We start from the raw sequence: 19,114 nt of genomic DNA on the forward strand, positions 1-19,114 counted from the left end.
CTCTTTTGTCTGGCATAAGCCAGAGCCATTCTCAAGGAGGTCTTTATGGAAACCTAATGATATCCCAGGGAGTGAGCTGTGCTATAAGAAATGCTATGAAATGTTAGTATTTTGGAATGACAATTCTCCAAAACAGTAAACGACTGAATGACTCTGCAGAACCCTGATAAATTATCCATTAATAAGCTGGCACATAAACTGTGCCCATCAGATAGCTAAGCAAAACCCATCTAAGCATTAACTGAAGTATTTTGTTAACCCAACCAGGGCTTCCTCCAATTCTGGGCTTCAACATACAGTTGTCCCTCACTAAACTTGGGGGAAATGGGTTCCTGGATCCCTTCATATGCCAATATCTGTGCATTCTCAAATCCTGCAGTTTGCACTGTGAAACCCATGTATATGAAAAGTCAGCCCTGCATATACATGAGTTTCACATTCACAAATATCCTCATTTTGTTGAAAAAAATCCTGGTATAAGTAGACTCACGCAGTTCAAAGCCACGTTGTTTAAGGGTCAACTGTAATCAGTCATTAGGGAGAGGTAAATCAAAACCACAATGAAATACCTACCTCACACCTACTAGGACAGCTATAAACAAAAAAACAAGCATTGCTGGTGGGAATGTAGGATATTGTAGCCACTATGCACAACAGTCTGGCAGTTCCTAAAGAGGTTAAATATAGATTTAACATATAACCCAGCAATAAAAGTCCTAGATATATACCCAAGAGAAAAGAAAACATATCCACACAAAAATTTATATACAAATGTTTATAGAAGCATTATTCATAAGAGCCAAAAAGTGGAAACAATCCACTTTTCAAGGATGAACCTTGAAGTGAATACCTTAGGCATTCACTTCCAAATCCAGCTGCACAATGACATCACCGGGGAAGCTTCTGCAGCAGCTCCCTGGAAATTTTTGAGGATGGGACACCTGGATTAATATTTGAAATCCATTAAACTGGATGATCTCTAAGGTCACTTATGGCTCCAAAGATTGTATAAAATCTACAATAATGGGTCACCAACACCCACATCTTTGAAGAAGAGACATTATTGGTACTTGAAACAGATCTCCCAATAGGTCCTTCTGGAAACCTAAGTTGGTTCTTCTCTTAGGCATCATCCCAATCTCCCCAAGGTTGGATAAAGATATTCTTAATGAAAGAATGAATTATGGCTGAAGGGATAGGCCACATCTGATTATGTCCGTGTAGGCTGCAATACTAAGAAATCACCCCATTATAAAGAAAGTTACTCTTTAGCACAGAGCCTGTCACTGCAGTTGAGAATAACTAGTCCCTCCTTCTATGACATTTATAGAACTGGTTGGTTGGATAGAATGAAGTAATAGACTTCTAACAATCCCAGGCTTTCTGTTTGTCAGCACCTGTTTAGTCATAAGCTGACTAAAGGTTCAATGTTTATAATGGGACTTATTTCTTATTTTCTTTCTTAATATTTAAGAACCAAGCTGGGCCGGGCGCGGTGGCTCAAGCCTGTAATCCCAGCACTTTGGGAGGCTGAGGCGGGTGGATCACGAGGTCAAGAGATCGAGACCATCCTGGTCAACACAGTGAAACCCTGTCTCTACTAAAAATACAAAAAAATTAGCTGGGCATGGTGATGCGTGCCTGTAATCCCAGGTACTCAGGAGGCTGAGGCAGGAGAATTGCCTGAACCCAGGAGGCGGAGGTTGCGGTGAGCCGAGATCGCGCCATTGCACTCCAGCCTGGGTAACAAGAGCGAAACTCCGTCTCAAAAAAAAAAAAAAAAAAGAACCAAGCTGAATCATGTTCTTCTCTTAATATTTCTTCTCTTAATATTTAAGAACCAAGCTGAATCATGTTCCGGCTTTTGACCGCCTGCTGGTCTCGACTAAAGACACCAGAAGAGACACGAAGGTAATATTACAATTATTTCCCTAGGCCTACTCCATTATTTCCTCCCACAAATCTGCCCATAGTCCCTCAAGGGACAAATCTTCATAATATATGTTGTTAGGTGAAGTGATTAAGCAGTGTTTGTAAGATTGGAGGCAGGGTTGAGGAGGGATGGCCAATTGCACAAGGTTAAGTAAATCAAGGAAGAAAAGCATCCTTGGGGGCTTTGCTGAGGGGCTCCATACCACCTTCTACTGCTTTGGCTAGGCCTTTTATGGTACATGCATTGGGATTACTGCAGGTCAGAATCCCAGACACTAAGGAAGAGTATAACTCTATGTTTAGCTTAAAACCTAACTGTTGTTTTAAGACTTTGGCTCATTTTTCTTTTTTCATTTCTAGGAATGTGACCATACCTATCATTGGCTTGGACAACTCAGGCAAAACTCTTCTCGTGGAGACATTCCAAAAATGTAAGGAACTAAGAGCATTAGACACTGGTGTGGGTATCCCATGCACTCCAGAATCCAGTTAATAATCATTCCTTCCCAGCATTACTTCATGGCCCTCAGTTTCCCTCTTTTTGTGGATAAACACCTCCCAACACACACACTCGAGAGTCTCTCTCCCTCCCTCCCTTCCCCACGTTACAAAAACAGCCTGTTTATGTAATGTCTGTCACCTGCTCCCTTTACAAGATATCCTAATTGAAAGTCCTTTCATAGGGTCGGCACACATGAATTAAAACTATGTAAAGCATTGCAGTCAGTTATGAAGGATAGCATGTTTGAAATGATGTCTAGTTTCAGGGCTCAACTAAAGTGCAATTTGATCTAGATAAGAGAGACAAGTGTGGGATGATGAAGTTTAATAACAGGAAATTCTGTGACAGCTAATATGCAGAGTTGGAGCTTGAGAAATGTTGTCAGTTCCGATATGTGCAAGTTTAATACCAGATCTCTAGTTTAGTATCTTGACATTTCAAGAAGCAGTTACAGAGAATTTCAGAAAGCTACTATACTACTTGTTAAGGAGCAATCAAAGAAGCCAGTACTATCTGTCACAGGATGCCCTCCACCCATGTTTATTGAATAAATGAAGTAGTATGATGACATGGTTGAGTTTTATCTAACCTGGCATCCTTGAACAAAAAGGGCTAACCTGACTCCTCTGCCACTGACCTACCTGAACTCCTCATCAATTTCCTTAAACTATAGCAACAGCCTTCTGGCTGATCTTGTCATCTCCAGTTGTCCCCCCAGTATTCAATCCACATAGCTACCAGAAGGACTTAATATAAAAGTCTGATCATGGCACTTCCCTGCTCAAAACTGTTCAATGCCATTATCTTCAAGATAAAACTTAAGTTTCTTAGCAGCACACAAAGCCCTCTCTGAGTTGGTCCCTGAGTCTTCCTCCAGCTTCATTTCTCATGCTCTCTGCACATGCCCTCTAATAAAGCCACAACAAATTACTTGCCATCCCCCTTTCCTAGTTCTGTACATATTGTCCCACTACTTAGCATTTTACCTCCACCATGATCTACCTGCTAAATCAGAAGCCTCAAGTCACAGCACAGCTGGACGTCAGGAAAGCCTTCACTATCAGTGCCCTCCTTCAGCTCCCACTCTATTCCACGCATCGCTCTGGCACGCACTTATTACAACATCATCAGGCAACTGCAAGTCCATCCCCTAAATTGTGAGCCTCTTGAGGAGAAATAATGGATCTTTTCCTCTCTGTATCTTTAGCCTGTGACTTTTTAGCATTTTCAGGTAGGTATTCAGTAAGTATTCATGGAATGGATATTCTGCCCATTCCACCATTCACCTGATACAACATGTTGCCATTTTCTTTTCTATTCTTTATTCTTTTTTTTTTACCCATTTATTTATTTTATTGCATTTTAGGTTTTGGGGTACATGTGGAGAACATGCAAGATTGTGTGATTTGCTGCCTTCCTCCCCATCACCTACATCTGGCATCTCTCCCCTTGCTATCTCTCCCGAACTCCCTACCCACCACCGTCCCTCCCCTATTTCCGCCCAACTGACCCTTTGTGTAGTGCTCCCCTCCCTGTGTCCATGTGTTCTCATTGTTCAACACCCGCCTATGAGTGAGAACATGCAGTGTTTGATCTTCTGCTCTTCTGTCAGTTTGCTGAGAATGATGGTTTCCAGGTTCATCCATGTCCCTACAAAGGACACAAACTCATCGGATGGAGTCTTGCTCTGTTGCCCAGGCTGGAGTGCAGTGACACAATCTCAGCTCACTGCAACCTCTGCCTCCCAAGTTCAAGCGATTCTGTGAATCTGAATGCCTCAGCCTCCCAAGTAGCTGGGATTACAGGTGTGCACCACCACACCTGGCTAACTTTTTGGATTTTAGTAAAGATGGGGTTTCACCATGTTGGCAGGGCTGGTCTTGAACTCCTGGCCTCAAACAATCTTCCTGCCTCAGCTTCCCAAAGTGCTGGAATTACAGGTGTGAGCCACTGTGCCTGGCAACATGTTGCCATTTTCTATAACAACTTCCTCTGTCCCATTAGCGGCTCCAAGCCTCATATTTTAACCAATGGGTTCAGCCTTGTATTCCCGCTTGTAGGAAACAAACTTAACTCCTTGCTTCACCCTATTCTCTAATAGGCAGAAATATTTAAGAAGTTAAATAGCAGTAGGAAAAATCCAGGAGCCAGGAAGAATCACAAGATTATTGAAAACAGTGGGGATAATTTTCTAGAACCCCAACTCAACCTCGCCCCTGGATTTCCTTTAGTCCGGGTATGCCGTAGGAATCTATATTTTAAGACTTCCCACTGGGCGCAGTGGCACGTGCCTGTTGTCCCAGCTACTTGGGAGGCTGAGGTGGGAAGATCCCTTGAGCCCAGGAGTTCTGGGCTGTAGTGCACTATGCCGACCGGGTGTCCGCACTAAGTTCGGCATCAATATGGTGACCTCCCGGGAGCAGGGGACAACCAGGTTACCTAAGGAGGGGTGAACGGGCCCAGGTCAGAAACGGAGCAGGTCAAAACTCCCGTGCTGATCAGTAGTCGGATCGCCCCTGTGAATAGCCACTGCACTCCAGCCTGGGCAACATAAGGAGACCCCATCTCTTAAAAAAAAAAAAAAAAGTAGAATTCCCCAGGGGTTTCTGATGGCCAGCCAGCTTTTGGAAGCACTCACCTGGAATTAATGGTATGCTATTTTGCCTGTGAGAATAGTGTCTGTTTCCCATTTTAATTCCTAGAGGACACTGCCTAGAGTCTATTTACTTTGTTACTGCATAATTTGCCTTGTGCTCAGTGAATACCTGGGGAGTGATTCATAAATCTATTGGTTGTGACTACATTCACAGGGAATTTTTTAATGGGCATGGATATCACATTCTGAAGAATGTCTCAGGCCACTTCTGTCTATGCAGGACCACCAGAATCAATCTAATAGGTTCCTCTGTGTCCAAAATTGAATAATTCACCTCCCTTGTCCCTGTGAGTTTTGTTGTTGTTGTTTGGTTTTGGGTTTTGTTTTGTTTTGAGACGGAGTTTCACTATTGTTGCCCAGGCTAGAGTGCAATGGCGCAATCTCGCCCCCCTGCAACCTTAGCCTCCTGGGTTCAAACAATTCTTCTGCCTCAGCCTCCCAAGTAAGTGGGATTACAGGCCTGTGCCACCATGCCTGGCTAATTTTTGTATTTTTAGTCGAGATGTGATCTCAACATGTTGGCCAGGCTGGTCTCAAACCCCTGTCCTCAAGTGATCTGCCTGCCTTGGCTTCCCAGAGTGCTGGGATTACAGGCATGAACCGTGCCCAGCCGTATCCTACTCTTTGTCTCCACGAGTTCAATTATTTTACTCTATGGCTTCCATGAATGAGTGAGAACATGTGAAATTTATCTTTCTGTGCCATAAAATATCTTTCTGTTAACATAATGTACTTGTTCTGTCTGTGTTGCTGCAAATGACAAGATCTTATTCTTTTTTATGGCTAAATTTTATGTATCCATTGTGTATATGTACTACATTTTCTTTATCCATTCATCTGTTGATGGACACTTAGGTTGCTTCCAAATCTGGGCTATTGTGAACAGTGCTGCAATAAACATAGGACACCAGATAGCTCTTTGACATACTGATTTCCTTTCTTTTGCATACATATACAGCAAGTGGATTGCTACATCACATGGTAGTTCTATGTTTAGTTTCTTGAGGAATCTTCATAGTGGAACATAATTTATCTTCCCACCAACAGTGTATGAGGGTCCCCCTTTCTCCACAGCCTTCCCAGAATGATCAATGTGCTGAGGAGAAGAATGCATATCCTGCATTCATTGGATGAAATGTTCTATAAATATCTATTAGGTCCATTTGCTCTATATTGCAGATTAGGTACAATGTTTCATTGCTGATCTGTATAATCTGTCCAATGTTGAAAGTGGGGTGCTGGAATCTCCAATTATTACTGTATTGGGGTCTATCTCTCTCTCTTTATTTAGCTCTAACAACATTTGCTTTGTATATCTGGATGCTCCAGTGTTGGGTGCATATATATTTATTATTTTTATATACACTTGCTGAAGTGATTCCCTTATCATTATATAATGACATGCTTTGTCTCTTTTTATAGTTTTTGTCTTGAAATCTGTTTTGTCTGAAGTATAGCTACTCCTGCTCTTTTGGGTTTCCATTTGCATGGGATATAATTTTATAACCCTTTCAGTCTATATGTGTCTTTGTAGATGAAGTGTGTTTCTTGTAGGAAACAGATTGTGGTTTTTTGTTTGTGATTTTTTCCACTCATTCACCCTATGTCTTTTGATTGGAGAGTTTAGTCTATCTACATTCAATGTTATTATTAATAAGGACTTACTGCCATTTTGTTATTTGCTTTCTGGTTGTTTTGTGGTCTTTTCCTTCCTTCCTGTCTTCCTTTTTGTGAAAGTGATTTTCTCTGGTAGTATGTTTTGAGTTATTGCTTTATATTTTTGTGTATCAGTTGTAGGTTTTTTGATTTGAAGTTACCATGAGGCTTGCAAATAACATCTTATAACCCATTATTTTATTTTATTTTAATATTCATCCACTGCCGCCTGGAAACCCCATTATTTTAAACTGATGACAACTGTGATTGCAAAAACAAGAAAAAACTAATATTAATTGTACACTTTAACTTCATCCCCTCTGCTTTTTAACTTTTCGTTGTTTCTACTTGTATCTTATTATACTGTCTTTAAAAGTTGCTATAGTTGTTACTTTTGATAAGCTCATCTTTTAGTCTTCCTACTCAAGCTATGAGTACTTTACATACCACAATTACAGGGTTATAACAATGCTCTGTATTTGTCTGTGTGACTTACTGTTACCAGTGAGTTTTATACCTTCAGGTGATTTCTTATTGCTCATTAACATCTTTTTCTTTCAGATTGAAGTACTCCCTTTAGCATTTCTTGTAGGAGAGGGTTGGTGTTGACAAAATCCCTCAGCTTTTCTTTGCCTGGGAAAGTATTTCTCCTTCATGTTTGAAAGATAATTTTGCTGGATATAATATTCTAGGATAAAAGTTTGTTTGTTTGTTTTTTCCTTCAGCACTTTAAGTATATCATGCCACTATCTCCTGGCCTGCAAGGTTTCCATAGAGAAATTTGCTGCCAGAAATACTGGAGCTCCTTTATATCTTATAGTCTTGCTGCTTTTAGGATCTTTATCCTTGACCTTTGGGAGTTTGATTATTAAATGTCTTGAGGTAGTCTTGCTAGGGTTAAATCTGCTTGGCTCGCCGTAACCTACTTAAGTATTCATATATTTCTGTAGGTTTGGAAAGTTCTCTGTTATTATTCCTTTGAATAAACTTTCCAGTCCAATCTCTCTCTCTCTCTATACCTCCTCTTTAAGGCATTTGCCCTTTTGAGGCAATGATGTATTTTCCAGATCCTGTAGGTGTGCTTTTCTTTTTTTTCTTTTCTTTTGACTCCTCTACGTTTTTTGTTTGAGATGGAGTCTTGCTCTATAGCTCAGGCTGGAGTGCAGTGGCATGATTTTGGCTCACTGCAACCTCCGCCTCCTGGGTTCAAGTAATTCTTCTGCCTCAGCCTCTCAAGTTAGTTGGGATTACAGGCACAAGCCAACACGCCCAGCTAATTTTTGCATTTTTAATAGAGATGATATTTCACCATGTTGGTCAGGCTGGTCTTCAACTCCTGGCCTCAGTGATCCACCCGTCTCAGCCTCCCAAAGTGCTGGGATTACAGGAGTGAGCCACTGAGCCTGGCCTATGTATTTTCAAGCAGCCTGTCTTAAAATTTACTAAGTCTTTCTTCTGCTTGATTGATTCTGCTGTTGAGAGACTCTTCAGTTTGTCAACTGAATTTTTCAGCTCCAGAATTTCTGCTTTTTAATTATTTCAATCTTTGTTAAATTTGTCTCATAGATTCTGAATTCCTTTTCTGTGTTATCTTGGATTTCAATGATCTTCCTCAAAATAACTATTTTGAATTATCTGTCACGTCATAATTTGTTACTGGTGCCTTATTTAGTTCTTTTGGTGAGGTCATGTTTTCCTGAATGGTCTTGATGTTTATTGATGTTCATCAATGTCTGAGCATTGAAGAGTTAGGTATTTAACCTATGCAGGCTGGGGTTGTTTATACCCATCCTTCTTGAGAAGGATTCAAAGGGAATTGAGTGTTGTAATCAAGTCTTTGGTCACTGCAGCTGTATATGCATTAGGGGACATCCTAAGCCTAGTAATGCTGTGACTCTTGTAAAGCTGTAGAGGTACCATCTTGGTGGTCTTGGGTAAGATCTGAGAGAATTCCCTGGTTTGCCAGGCAAAGTCTCTTGTTCTTTTCCCTTTCTCCCAAACAAATGGAGTCTCTCTCTCTGTGCTGAGCTGCCTGAAGTTGGGGAAGGGGTGATACAAGTGCTTCTGTGGCTACCACCACTGAGACTGCTAGGTCACACATGAAGCCAACATAGTACAGGGTCTCACTCAAGACCTGCGGCAACTATTTCCTTGCTATCTCTGATATTTACCCAAGCCCAAGGGCACTTTAGTCTGTAGGTGATGAATCCTGCTAGGACAGGGAATTTCCCTTCAGTGCAGCAGGTTCCCTTCTGGCCCAGGGTGGGTCTAGAAATGCCACCCAGGAGCTAGGGCCTGGGGTCAGGGGCTTTAGAAATTTGCTTGGTGCTTTATTTTACTGGGGCTGAGCAAGTAACCAGGTTGCAAGACAAAGTCCTCTTTATATTTCTCTTTCCTTTCCTCAAGCAAAAGGGGTCTTTGCCCATGGCCACCACTGCCCCAAGCCCATAGCGACTATAGCCTAGCTACCACCAATTTTTATTCAAGGCCCAAGGGCTCTTTAGTCAGCAGGTAGTGAGTCCTACCAGGCCTGGGTCTGTCCCTTCAGGGTAGTGTGTTCCTTTCTGGCCCAAAGTGAGTCTAGAGATGCCCTCCAGGAGCTAAGGCCTGGAATCAGGGACTTTAAGAGTCTGCTTGGTGCTATATTTTACACTGGTGGAGCTAGTACTGAAGTTGCAAGACAAAGTCCTTTTTACTCTTTTCTCTCCTTTCCTCAAGCAGGAGTCTCTCCCTATGGCCACTACCACTGAAAATGTGCTGGGTCACACCTGAAGCCAGCATAATACCAGGTCTTGCCCAAGACCCATGGTGACTGCTGCCTGGCACTTGCTCTGGATGTTTACTCAAGGCCCAAGGGCTCTTTAGTCAGGTGGTGGTGAATCCTGCCAGGACTGAGTCCTTCCCTTCAGGGCACTGGGTTCCCTCTGGCCCAGGATGGGTCTAGAAATGTCATCGGGGACCTATGGCCTGAAATGGGGGCTTCAGGACTCTGCTTGGTACTTTATTTTTTTGTGGCTGAGCTGATATTCAAGTTGTACTACAATGTTCTCTTTATTCTTCCCTCTCCTCCCGGAGCTACAAGCTGTGCTGCCTGGCACTGTGGGGAAGGGTGACACAAGCACTCCCTTGGTCACCCCGGCTGGTGACTCACTAGGTTGCATGCCCCCTAAGTCCTTGGCTCCAAGCCAATCAAAGCACCAGAACTTGCCCAGGAACTGCAGTCCTTGTGGCCTGGACTGTCTTTCAAGTTTATTTAGCACCCCAGAGCAGGCCGTGGTGACAGGGCTTGCTGGAACTCAGGTTCCAACTGTTGGGATGGACAATTTCTCTCTGGCTAGGGCTGGTCTAAATGCTTCCTCCATGAGTGCTAGGCAAATTCTTCCCTGTGTAGCTTTCTGCTGTGACAGGGCAGCACTGAGTTCCAATCCAAAGTCCTGCAATCACTGTACTCTCTCTTCCAAATACAAATTCTCTCTCTGTGCCATGTGGTGCTGCCAGGGGAGGGGAATGGGTGGTGCTGGTGATTCAAGACTGTCTTTCCTACCCTCTTCAGTTCCTCTTTCCTTGACATGATGTTATTACCAAGGCGGGGTGTGGGGGCTCATGCTTGTAATCCCAGGACATTGTGAGGCTAAGACAGGCAGATTGCTTGAGCCCAAGAGTTCAAGACCAGCCTGGGCAACATGCCAAAACTGTCTCTACAAAAAAAAAAAAAAAAATCAGACAGGTATGGTAGCATATGCCTGTAATCCCAGTTACTCAGGAGGCTAAGGTGGAAGGATCACTTGAGTCCAGGAAGTCAAGGCTGCAGTGAGCTGAGACTGAGTCACCGCACTCCAGCATACACAACAGAGTGAGACCCTGTCTCAAAAAAAGAAAAATATAACCAGATACTGCGATCGCTCTCCTGATTTTTGGTTCTTATGAAGGTGCTTTCATATGGATAGTTGTTCAATTTGGTGTTCCTGCAGAGGTGACCATTACTGAAGGATTCTATTTGGCTATCTTACACCACCTCCTCCAAACCATTCACTATAACTGTTTTGTCTGGCATGGTCATCTAAGGCAAGAAAAAACCCAAGCACTGGTACAAGCGGGTGTCCTAAATGAGACATTTAGACCAGTGCCTTTCAAACCTGGCTATGTATTTCAATCACCTGGGGAGCTTTTTAAAAAAAAACATGATGCTTCAGCCCCACCCCAGATCTATGGAATCAAACACTGAGAGAATGAGGCCCGGTGTTATAGGGTTTAAAAGCTCTACAGGTGGCTGGGCGCAGTGGCTTATGTCTGTAATCCCAGCACTTTGGGAGGCCGAGGCCAGGCGGATCACCTGAAGTCAGGAGTTCGAGACCAGCCTGGCCAACATAGTAAAATCACATCTCTACTAAAAATACAAAAATTGGCTGAGTGTGGTGGTGGGTGCCTGTAATCCCAGCTATGCAGGAGGCTGAGGCAGGAGAATCACTTGAACCTGGGAGGCAAAGGGTGCAGTGAGCCAAGATGGTGCAACTGTACTCCAGTCTAAAAAAAAAAAAAGCTCTACAGGTGATCATGGAGAACAGTGAAGAACAGTAAATACTAAGAACCAATAACTAGAATCACCTGTGGAGTTTTCAAACCTACTGACAAGGGATCTGGCAGTTCAAAAACTTTGGTCTGGAAAGAAGCTATGGAATCTATAGTTCCCCCCACCCCCCTCCTTTTTTTTTTTTGAGACAGAGTCTCACTCTGTCACCCAGACTGGAGTGCAGTGGTACAGTGGTGTGATCATGGCTCACTGCAGCCTTGATTGCCCAGGCTCTAGCAATCCTCCCACCTTAGCCTTCCAAGTAGCTGGGACTACAGGTATGTAGCACCACACCCAGCTAGCTAGCTCATGGAATCCCTATCGTTACAAGCTCACCAGATGATGCTGAGACACAATCAGGCATGAGTTTCAAGGCTCTCCAGGGCAGTGGTACTCAAGCTTTAAAGTGCAGAAGAATCACCTCAGGATTTTGTTAGCTGTAGGGAGTTTGTTAAACATGCAAATGCTTGTGTCCCAAGCATAGAAGTTTTGATTCATTTGGTCTGGGTTAGGCCTTAACAATCACCCCCATGTAATTCTCAATTATATGGTGCCCAGAACATGCTTTATGAAACACTCCACTAGGGATACAGAGATGAATTAGACTCAGTACCTGTTCTTAGTGTGTTTATACATTAATAGAGGAAATGAGAAATGTAATTGTCAGAGAAGAACTCCTTACAGTACCTAGAGTTTGCCAACAATAGAATGCATTAACTGAAGGAACTGGTAAGGTTTGAAGTAAAAAAAAAAAGGAAACTAAGGAAATTTTTTTTTTTCTCTGACAGGGAAAAATATATAGTGCTTTTCTTAATGCAAGAAACTCTACCTTTAGAGTTTTAACCTATTCTTTTTTTTTTTTTTTTTTTTTGGAGGCAGAGTCTCATTCTGTCACCCAGACTGGAGTGCAACGGCACGATATTGGCTCGCTGCAACCTCCGCCTCCTGGGTTCAAGCGATTCTCCTGCTTCAGCCTCCTGAGTAGTTGGGATTACAGGTGCTCATCATCACGCCTGGCCACTTTTTGTATTTTTAGTGGAGACAGGGTTTCATTATGTTGGCCAGGCTGGTCTCAAACTCCTGATCTCAGGTGATCTGCCCACCTCAGCCTCCCAAAATGCTGGGATTATAGGCCTGAGCCACCACGCCTGGCCCACTTATTATTTTTAAGTAATCTAATACAGATATAGCAAATATCATATCAAAGTTGTGACTGAAAATTATCTGAAAGCCATAATTTAAAAGTTCATTGCCTAACATGAAATCAGAAAAGATGTTATGAAAATCACATTAAAACATAATAACATATACATATACACACATATATATGTATTCTCATTTCCAAAGACCAGAAAGCATATTACTAACTTTTCACGTTAATGATTCATTTTCGCAATCCTATGGAAAATGTCACATGCAGATCTACGACTATAAATAAGAAGTTATTGATTCTAGTTTTAGGGTTCCCAGGTATGGGTATAGAGAATGTATTATGTCATTTTGCTCCTAATGTGGGAAGAGAGCTAGGCTAGAGCAGTCACTTCAACAGACTGGCACGCATATAAAGGCTGCTATTTTTTGTTTGTTTTTGAGACAGAGTCTAGTTCTGTCGCCAGACTGCAGTGCAGTGGCACAATCTTGGCTCTCTGCAACCTCCACCTCCCAGGTTCAAGTGATTCTCCTGCCTCAGCCTCCCAAGTAGCTGGAATTACAGGCACGCACCGTCACGCCCAGCTAATTTTTGTATTTTTATTAGAAATGGAATTTCACCATGTTGGCCAGGCTGGTCTTGAACTGCTAACCTCAGGTGATCCCCACGCCTCAGCCTCCCAAAGTGCTGGGATTACAGGCGTGAGTCACCACACCCAGCCAAGGCTGCTGTTTTCAACTGCGTTTCCATGGGAGCTGAATGAGGTATGGAATTCCCTATGAGATTTTATCTTCTGGCTATAGCTTTTCAAAAGAAAATGTATCTGACTCTAGCACGGTTTCTTGGAAGAGGTATGTGGGAGACGACTTCATACCCTTATCTGCAGTAACAAACACCGTAAACATTTATTGAACACCTACTGTGTGTATGGTAATGCAGACATCCTCCTTCATATAGCTTTTGTTTTAATTGGAGAGACAAGGCAAGCACAAAAAGAGGTGAAGGACCAGCTCAACAGACCATGTGGTCAACAAGAAAGAGAGAAGTGCTGGGCATGGTGGCTCATGCCTGTAATCCCAGCACTTTGGGAGGCTGAGGCAGGAAGATCACCTGAGGTCAGGAGTTTGAGACCAGCCTGGTCAACATAGTGAAACCCCATCTCTACTAAAAATACAAAAAATTAGCTGGGTGTGGTTGTGCGTGCCTGTAATCCCAGCTACTCGGGAGGCTAAGGCAGAATTGCTTGAACTCAGGAGGTAGAGGTTGTACTGAGCCAAGATCATGCCACTGCACTCTAGCCTGGGTGACAGATCAAGATTCAGTCTCAAAGAAAAAGAGAGAAGTGAGAAGTAGATAGGCCAGAGAAGGGTTTCTAAACAGTACTTGAGCTGGGTATTGAAGAAAGGGTGGGAGAGAAGGGCCTTCTGTTCACCTGTTCATTTATCAGATTAATTCAATGATGACTGTGCTTGGCATCACAAATATAATGGTGAATAAATTTCAATAAAATTGAAAGCGTCCCTGTCCTATTGCAGTTTATAACCCAGACAAATAAATCATGGAATTTACAACACTGTAATACGTGCTATAACAATGGTAAGCCCAGAAGAAAGGTACCCTATCCAGATCGCTGGTGGTGTGTGGAAAAACTCTAGAATAAACAAGATCAAAATTGATATTTTAAAAAATAGGCATTAACTAAGCAAAGAGTAGAAATGTTCTAAGCAGAGAGAACGGCATCCTGTAAAAGCCCAGGGAAAGAGGGAGCATGACATTGACGTAGAATGGGAGAAGTAGGGGCAAAGGACCTAAGGGAAGAACAAATTGGGTATGTACCAGGGACAGTGTGGACACCCGTCAGGTTACAGCGCTAGAAGATAGGTCTGGCAGGTTAGGAGGTGAAGGAGTCTGTATTATATCTGGGACCCGTGGATGCTCACTAAAGGTTACTGAGCCAGGAGAAGACAGGATGGGTAAAGCAATGATTTAGGAAGATAGTCCCTAAGTATGGGCAGGGTGGCAGGATGCTTCAGTAGGATTTCTCCGAGCAGGCTCTAGTCAGGGTTCAACAAATTATTTGATCTAACTATATTTCCCTACTTTGTGATTACTTTTCCTCTCTTCCCCGCTGCAAAGTACTTCCCAGTAGGATAGACAACTGTATGAAATCGGAACTGACTCTACGCCTGTTAGAGGAGTATGGAGTTTCCATCTAAGTGATTGCTTCTCTTATTTTCCCCTGTGCGTAGTACTTCCCAGTAAGACAGACCATTGTATGAAATCGGAACTGACTACACTTTTGTTAGATAAGTATGAACTTTCCATCTATGACCTGAATGGAGACCTGAAGGGCCGAGAAGCATGGCCAAACTACTACGCACAAGCACATGGGCTTGTTTTCGTCCTGGATTCCAGTGATATAAGACGCATGCAGGACGTGAGGATCATCTTAACACATCTGCTGCCTGATAAAAGAGTGGCAGGGAAACCCATCTTACTGTAAGATTCTGCCTTTGTCCTATTTTCCCTTCCCAATTTGCACCCTCAAAAGTATAGAAATGAAGGGTGAGGTGGTCCCTTTGTCACACCCAGCTATGCCTCCTGTTCCCTTAGGCTCAGTGAGGTAGAGCAGCCCAGTTCTCTGTGGGCTGTTCTCAAGAGCTACTTTCTACCACACATTGCCATGGGGGGCATATTACCTAACTGTACAAAAGCAATTTTAAAGGAAAGCATCAAAGGGAAATGAAAAGTGGTATCCACCACCATCACCCGTTGACTCTTCCTGAAGACTACCTTCCTGAATTTGCTTATCATCTTTTTCAGGCTCTGATCCTGAAACTCATGATGGCAGAGAACCCCTATCTTGTATAATTGAGGTCAATGACCTCCTCTGATCAGATTGCTCAAAAGTTACATAACTAGCACTTATTCCAGGGAGATAATGCAGGTGGCCAATTTTCATCCCTGCCCCCAACTTCCTTTATGCCTCTTTCATTCCTCATTAGCAACCCCAATTAGAGCATGAACAGAATTTGGGAAACGATGTAAAAACTCCAAATCTGTTCATAGCCCAGTTAGCAATTATAATTAAAGTTTGATAGCATAATGTAGGGGAAGTGAGAAATGAGCCCTGGGGGGACTATCTTGGATTCAAATGATTTGTGCTATACTTTCCTTCATTTGGAGTTGGCTAGAAAAATGTCTAGTTCATCTGATTAGGTATGTCTTTAAACTTAATTCCTGGATATTTAGCAGTTATAGTAGAATTTGTTCTCCTCCTCTTTCCCTTTTTTTCTCGCCTTTTGCTTCTATTTTGGTTTCAGTCTTTCACTCTTTTTTCCTCCCTCTCTCATATGCCGTTTTAGCCTAGCAAACAAACAGGACAAGAAGAAGGCCCTCATGCCTGGTGATATTATTGATTATCTGTTTCTAGACAAACTTGTGAAAGAGAATAAATGCCCATGCCGATTGGTAAGTGTCAACCCCTTTCTTCCCTCTTCCTCTAGAGCCCAGCTAATGCAGCCCTTGGCTCCTTCTATAATCAGCCCCATATGTTGGGTTTGAGGCAAAGCCTCTCCCTGTCAGGCGACACCCACAGTGATTCCTGACTTGATGGTGGTAACAAATACTGCATTCTGCCTTCGAAATAGCTCTGTAAAGTGGACACGTGATTATCTCCATTTTATGGATAAAAAAGTCAAGGCTCAGAGACTCTATGTGACTTGCTCAAGGTCACACATCCAAGACACCACAACCACTTTATTAAAGGACCTCATCTTTTGTGTCTGTCATTTACCTTCTCAGATGTGAATGCTGAGTGGCTCCTAGAAGTCTCAGAGCCTCTCTAGGCATAGCAGAGCTTATGTGTTCCTCCACTCTTTGAATAAGAGTGACTGGTTCTGCTGGTCCCAGAGATCCCAGGCTCCAGGTCTGCAGCCTTCTCTTCTCTTTTGTCACAGGAGCCATGTTCAGCCATCAGCAATCCTGACAGAAGAAACCATCAGCCCATAGTTGAAGGACTGCGCTGGCTGTTAGCTGTCATTGCTACTCGCCAACTACCACCCACCTTGAGCATCCCAATCTCCAAGGAAAACAGAGGCTCTGGAGAAAGATGCTCTTCAAGCAGGTACTGAGATGCCTCTATGAGATTTACTGATAAGAAAAGCAGCGGGGGTCAGTCTTCCTCACAAGCTAGGTGTTCTGGGAGGTGCTTGGATTCTGGGTGACATTGAGCAAGTCTCTTGATATCAGTTGGCTCAAATGGGGCTAGGGCAATGCCCACCAACAATCCAACATTGTTAGGTATACCCCATCCCTAGCATAACTTGAGTGGTCATGTGAGGGGAATGATTTTAATAAAGGTAAGCCAACCTATCAGCATTAGAGCTTCTCTAAAACAGGGTTACTAATCTCTAATTAGAGTAGAGAAATGTGGAGGAGAAGAGGAACATGATCCCCTTAAGGAGCCTACTGGCATTATTCTATGGATGAATGTCATGAACCTACTCTGTATTCTCAGCTTCTAGTTCTATAATCCTCCCAATAATGAGGAATGATGGGAGAGGACAGAAATGTTGAAAAGAGGAAAAAGAATATAGTAGGTGATCAGAGTTTTGAGGAGCAAAAGGCCTAAATATCCCCTTGCTCTGTTGTCATTTTCATTGCCCAAAGGCATATGGCAGGGATGGGGTAGTAGCTCCATAGATAAATAAGCTTAGAGTGTGTCTGTTTCTACTACTGCTGTCCTTTCCATCTTCTTCCAGCTTCTCCACCAGAAGTGAAATGCCAAAGAAGAAAAGGCAGCATCTAGAACAATATTCAGTAGAAGCTAAGCCTCTAAAGTCAATCCTACAGGTAAATGGCTCTTTAAATGCTAATACTCAGTGGCCAGTCCCTGCAACACATGGGCACCAACTGACTTTTTCCCCCTATCTTCTTGCTGTACAGAAAGAAGGTACAAGATTACGGCCTAAAAAGAATATGTCAGTAACATTTGCTTTACATGATGAACCCATGAAAGAAGCTGAACATTCTAGAAGAACTAGAACTCAGAATACTATGGAGCTTTGCTACAAACGAAGCTCCATATGTTGATGACAATATTTTTTAAGGTAATGTTGGATCAGTGGTTAGAGAAGAAAATGTACATAGGCCTTCCCTAACAATTTCTACAATAGTATTCCAATTTCGAGCCTGAAATTCTTTCCTCACTCTATGGTTGGTGATTAGAAGAGAAATAGAAGTACAGGAAGAGTGCTTGGATACCATCTTCTGGTAGTCCAGTATGATGCCCCAGCACTGGCTGACACAAGATCTGTAGATGGCTATAGGATGTTATCTTAAAGTTCATGATTCCAGTGGTGGAAATATAAGTACTTTAAAAACATGAACACACTATGAACCAGTAATCCCAATTCTTGAGCTGTCTCCAAAGATAATTACACAAGTACCACAAAAATGATGCTCAAGGATGTTTAATCACAGCACTATGTACAGTAACTAAAAGTGGGAAACAGCCTATATGTCCAATAATGGAGAATGGATAAACAAATTAGGATGCATCTATACCATGGAATACTATGCATACATTAAAAAGGCTAATGTGGACTTATATTTACTGACGTGGAAAGTTTCCCACAACCTGGCATTTTTGTAAGGGAAAATAGCAAGTTAGAGTACAGCATGTATAGCATGATACATATACAGATATAGAGATATCTGGAGGGATATCACCAAAAGATACTAGGTAATTGTGAGATGTAAAAGGCCTAGGTGCTGTACTTTTGGATTTTTATTAGAAATTTTCTTTTTTTATAATAAGCAGATATCATTTCTCCTAATACAAAAAAAGGCATTTTTTAAAAAGCTATGAGGGCTTAGAGGCTGTAGTTACTGGTCACTCCTTCTCAGTATTCCTTAGGACCCCAGTCTCCAAGATTGTCAACTATCAATATTATAATGTCACCTCAGCTCTGAAAGGGACATGGCCTTTCATACTCCTGGCTACCTTGGAGCCTTGGGTTGTTACACCTACATAGACAGTGTTGGACTTGGCGTGGGCCACTAACGAGGAGACACACACTGCTCTGAGGACAAGGGGTGAGGATGAGAGTAGAGTAGAGTGGAAGGCAGTGGTAGAAGAGGAAGTGTTTTTTTAGATATCAGTAACTACCCCTAAATCTTTGTCCAAAATTTAAATCCATTTTCCTTTCTATAACCCCAGAACTTAGTGCAAAAATGAGAATGGATACCTGGGACACAGAAGAGATGTTACTAGAAAATTCGTGTGAAGAAGCCTTTGGTTCCTATAGTTAGTACTCCTTAAATGAAGGGCAGAGGGGAGAGAGCAACAGTGAGAGAAAGTACGAGGCCAGGGGAGAGGATGGGTGGAGTGCAGTCTATACCCTGTTGGAAACTGGCCAATACCCTCCTAGCCTGAAATGGTCTGGGAAGCACAGGAAACCTGGCACTTGGCTTCACTTACAATAACTGGCCTTTTTCTCTTTTTACTTTCAACAGACTACTAAAAACAGTGGGAAATCAAAAGAAACATCTGATATCCCTCCCTCAGCAAACAGGTTCATCTCCAGAACTATCACGACTACTCAGTTTTTAAATTTCTATTTGATAATGTCTCTACACTCCCCA

The 19,114-nt window shown here is 42.6% G+C and overlaps 1 protein-coding gene across 1 annotated transcript; it reads left to right on the plus strand.

Annotated features, from left to right (window-relative positions):
- Positions 1 to 1,852: 1,852 nt before the first annotated feature.
- Positions 1,853 to 17,693, plus strand: ARL13A (ADP ribosylation factor like GTPase 13A). The gene is made up of 7 exons (XM_032257788.1): positions 1,853 to 1,911; positions 2,293 to 2,363; positions 14,716 to 14,965; positions 15,832 to 15,937; positions 16,426 to 16,592; positions 17,230 to 17,320; positions 17,414 to 17,693. The coding sequence occupies exons 1-7, from the start codon at positions 1,853 to 1,855 to the stop codon at positions 17,558 to 17,560; spliced, it is 891 nt and encodes a 296-aa protein (XP_032113679.1). The 3' UTR covers positions 17,561 to 17,693.
- The last annotated feature ends 1,421 nt before the right edge of the window (positions 17,694 to 19,114 follow it).

Source organism: Sapajus apella, unplaced genomic scaffold (assembly GCF_009761245.1).
Source record: "Sapajus apella isolate SASKATOON/1434 unplaced genomic scaffold, GSC_monkey_1.0 scaffold98, whole genome shotgun sequence".
Classification (NCBI taxonomy): domain Eukaryota; kingdom Metazoa; phylum Chordata; class Mammalia; order Primates; family Cebidae; genus Sapajus; species Sapajus apella.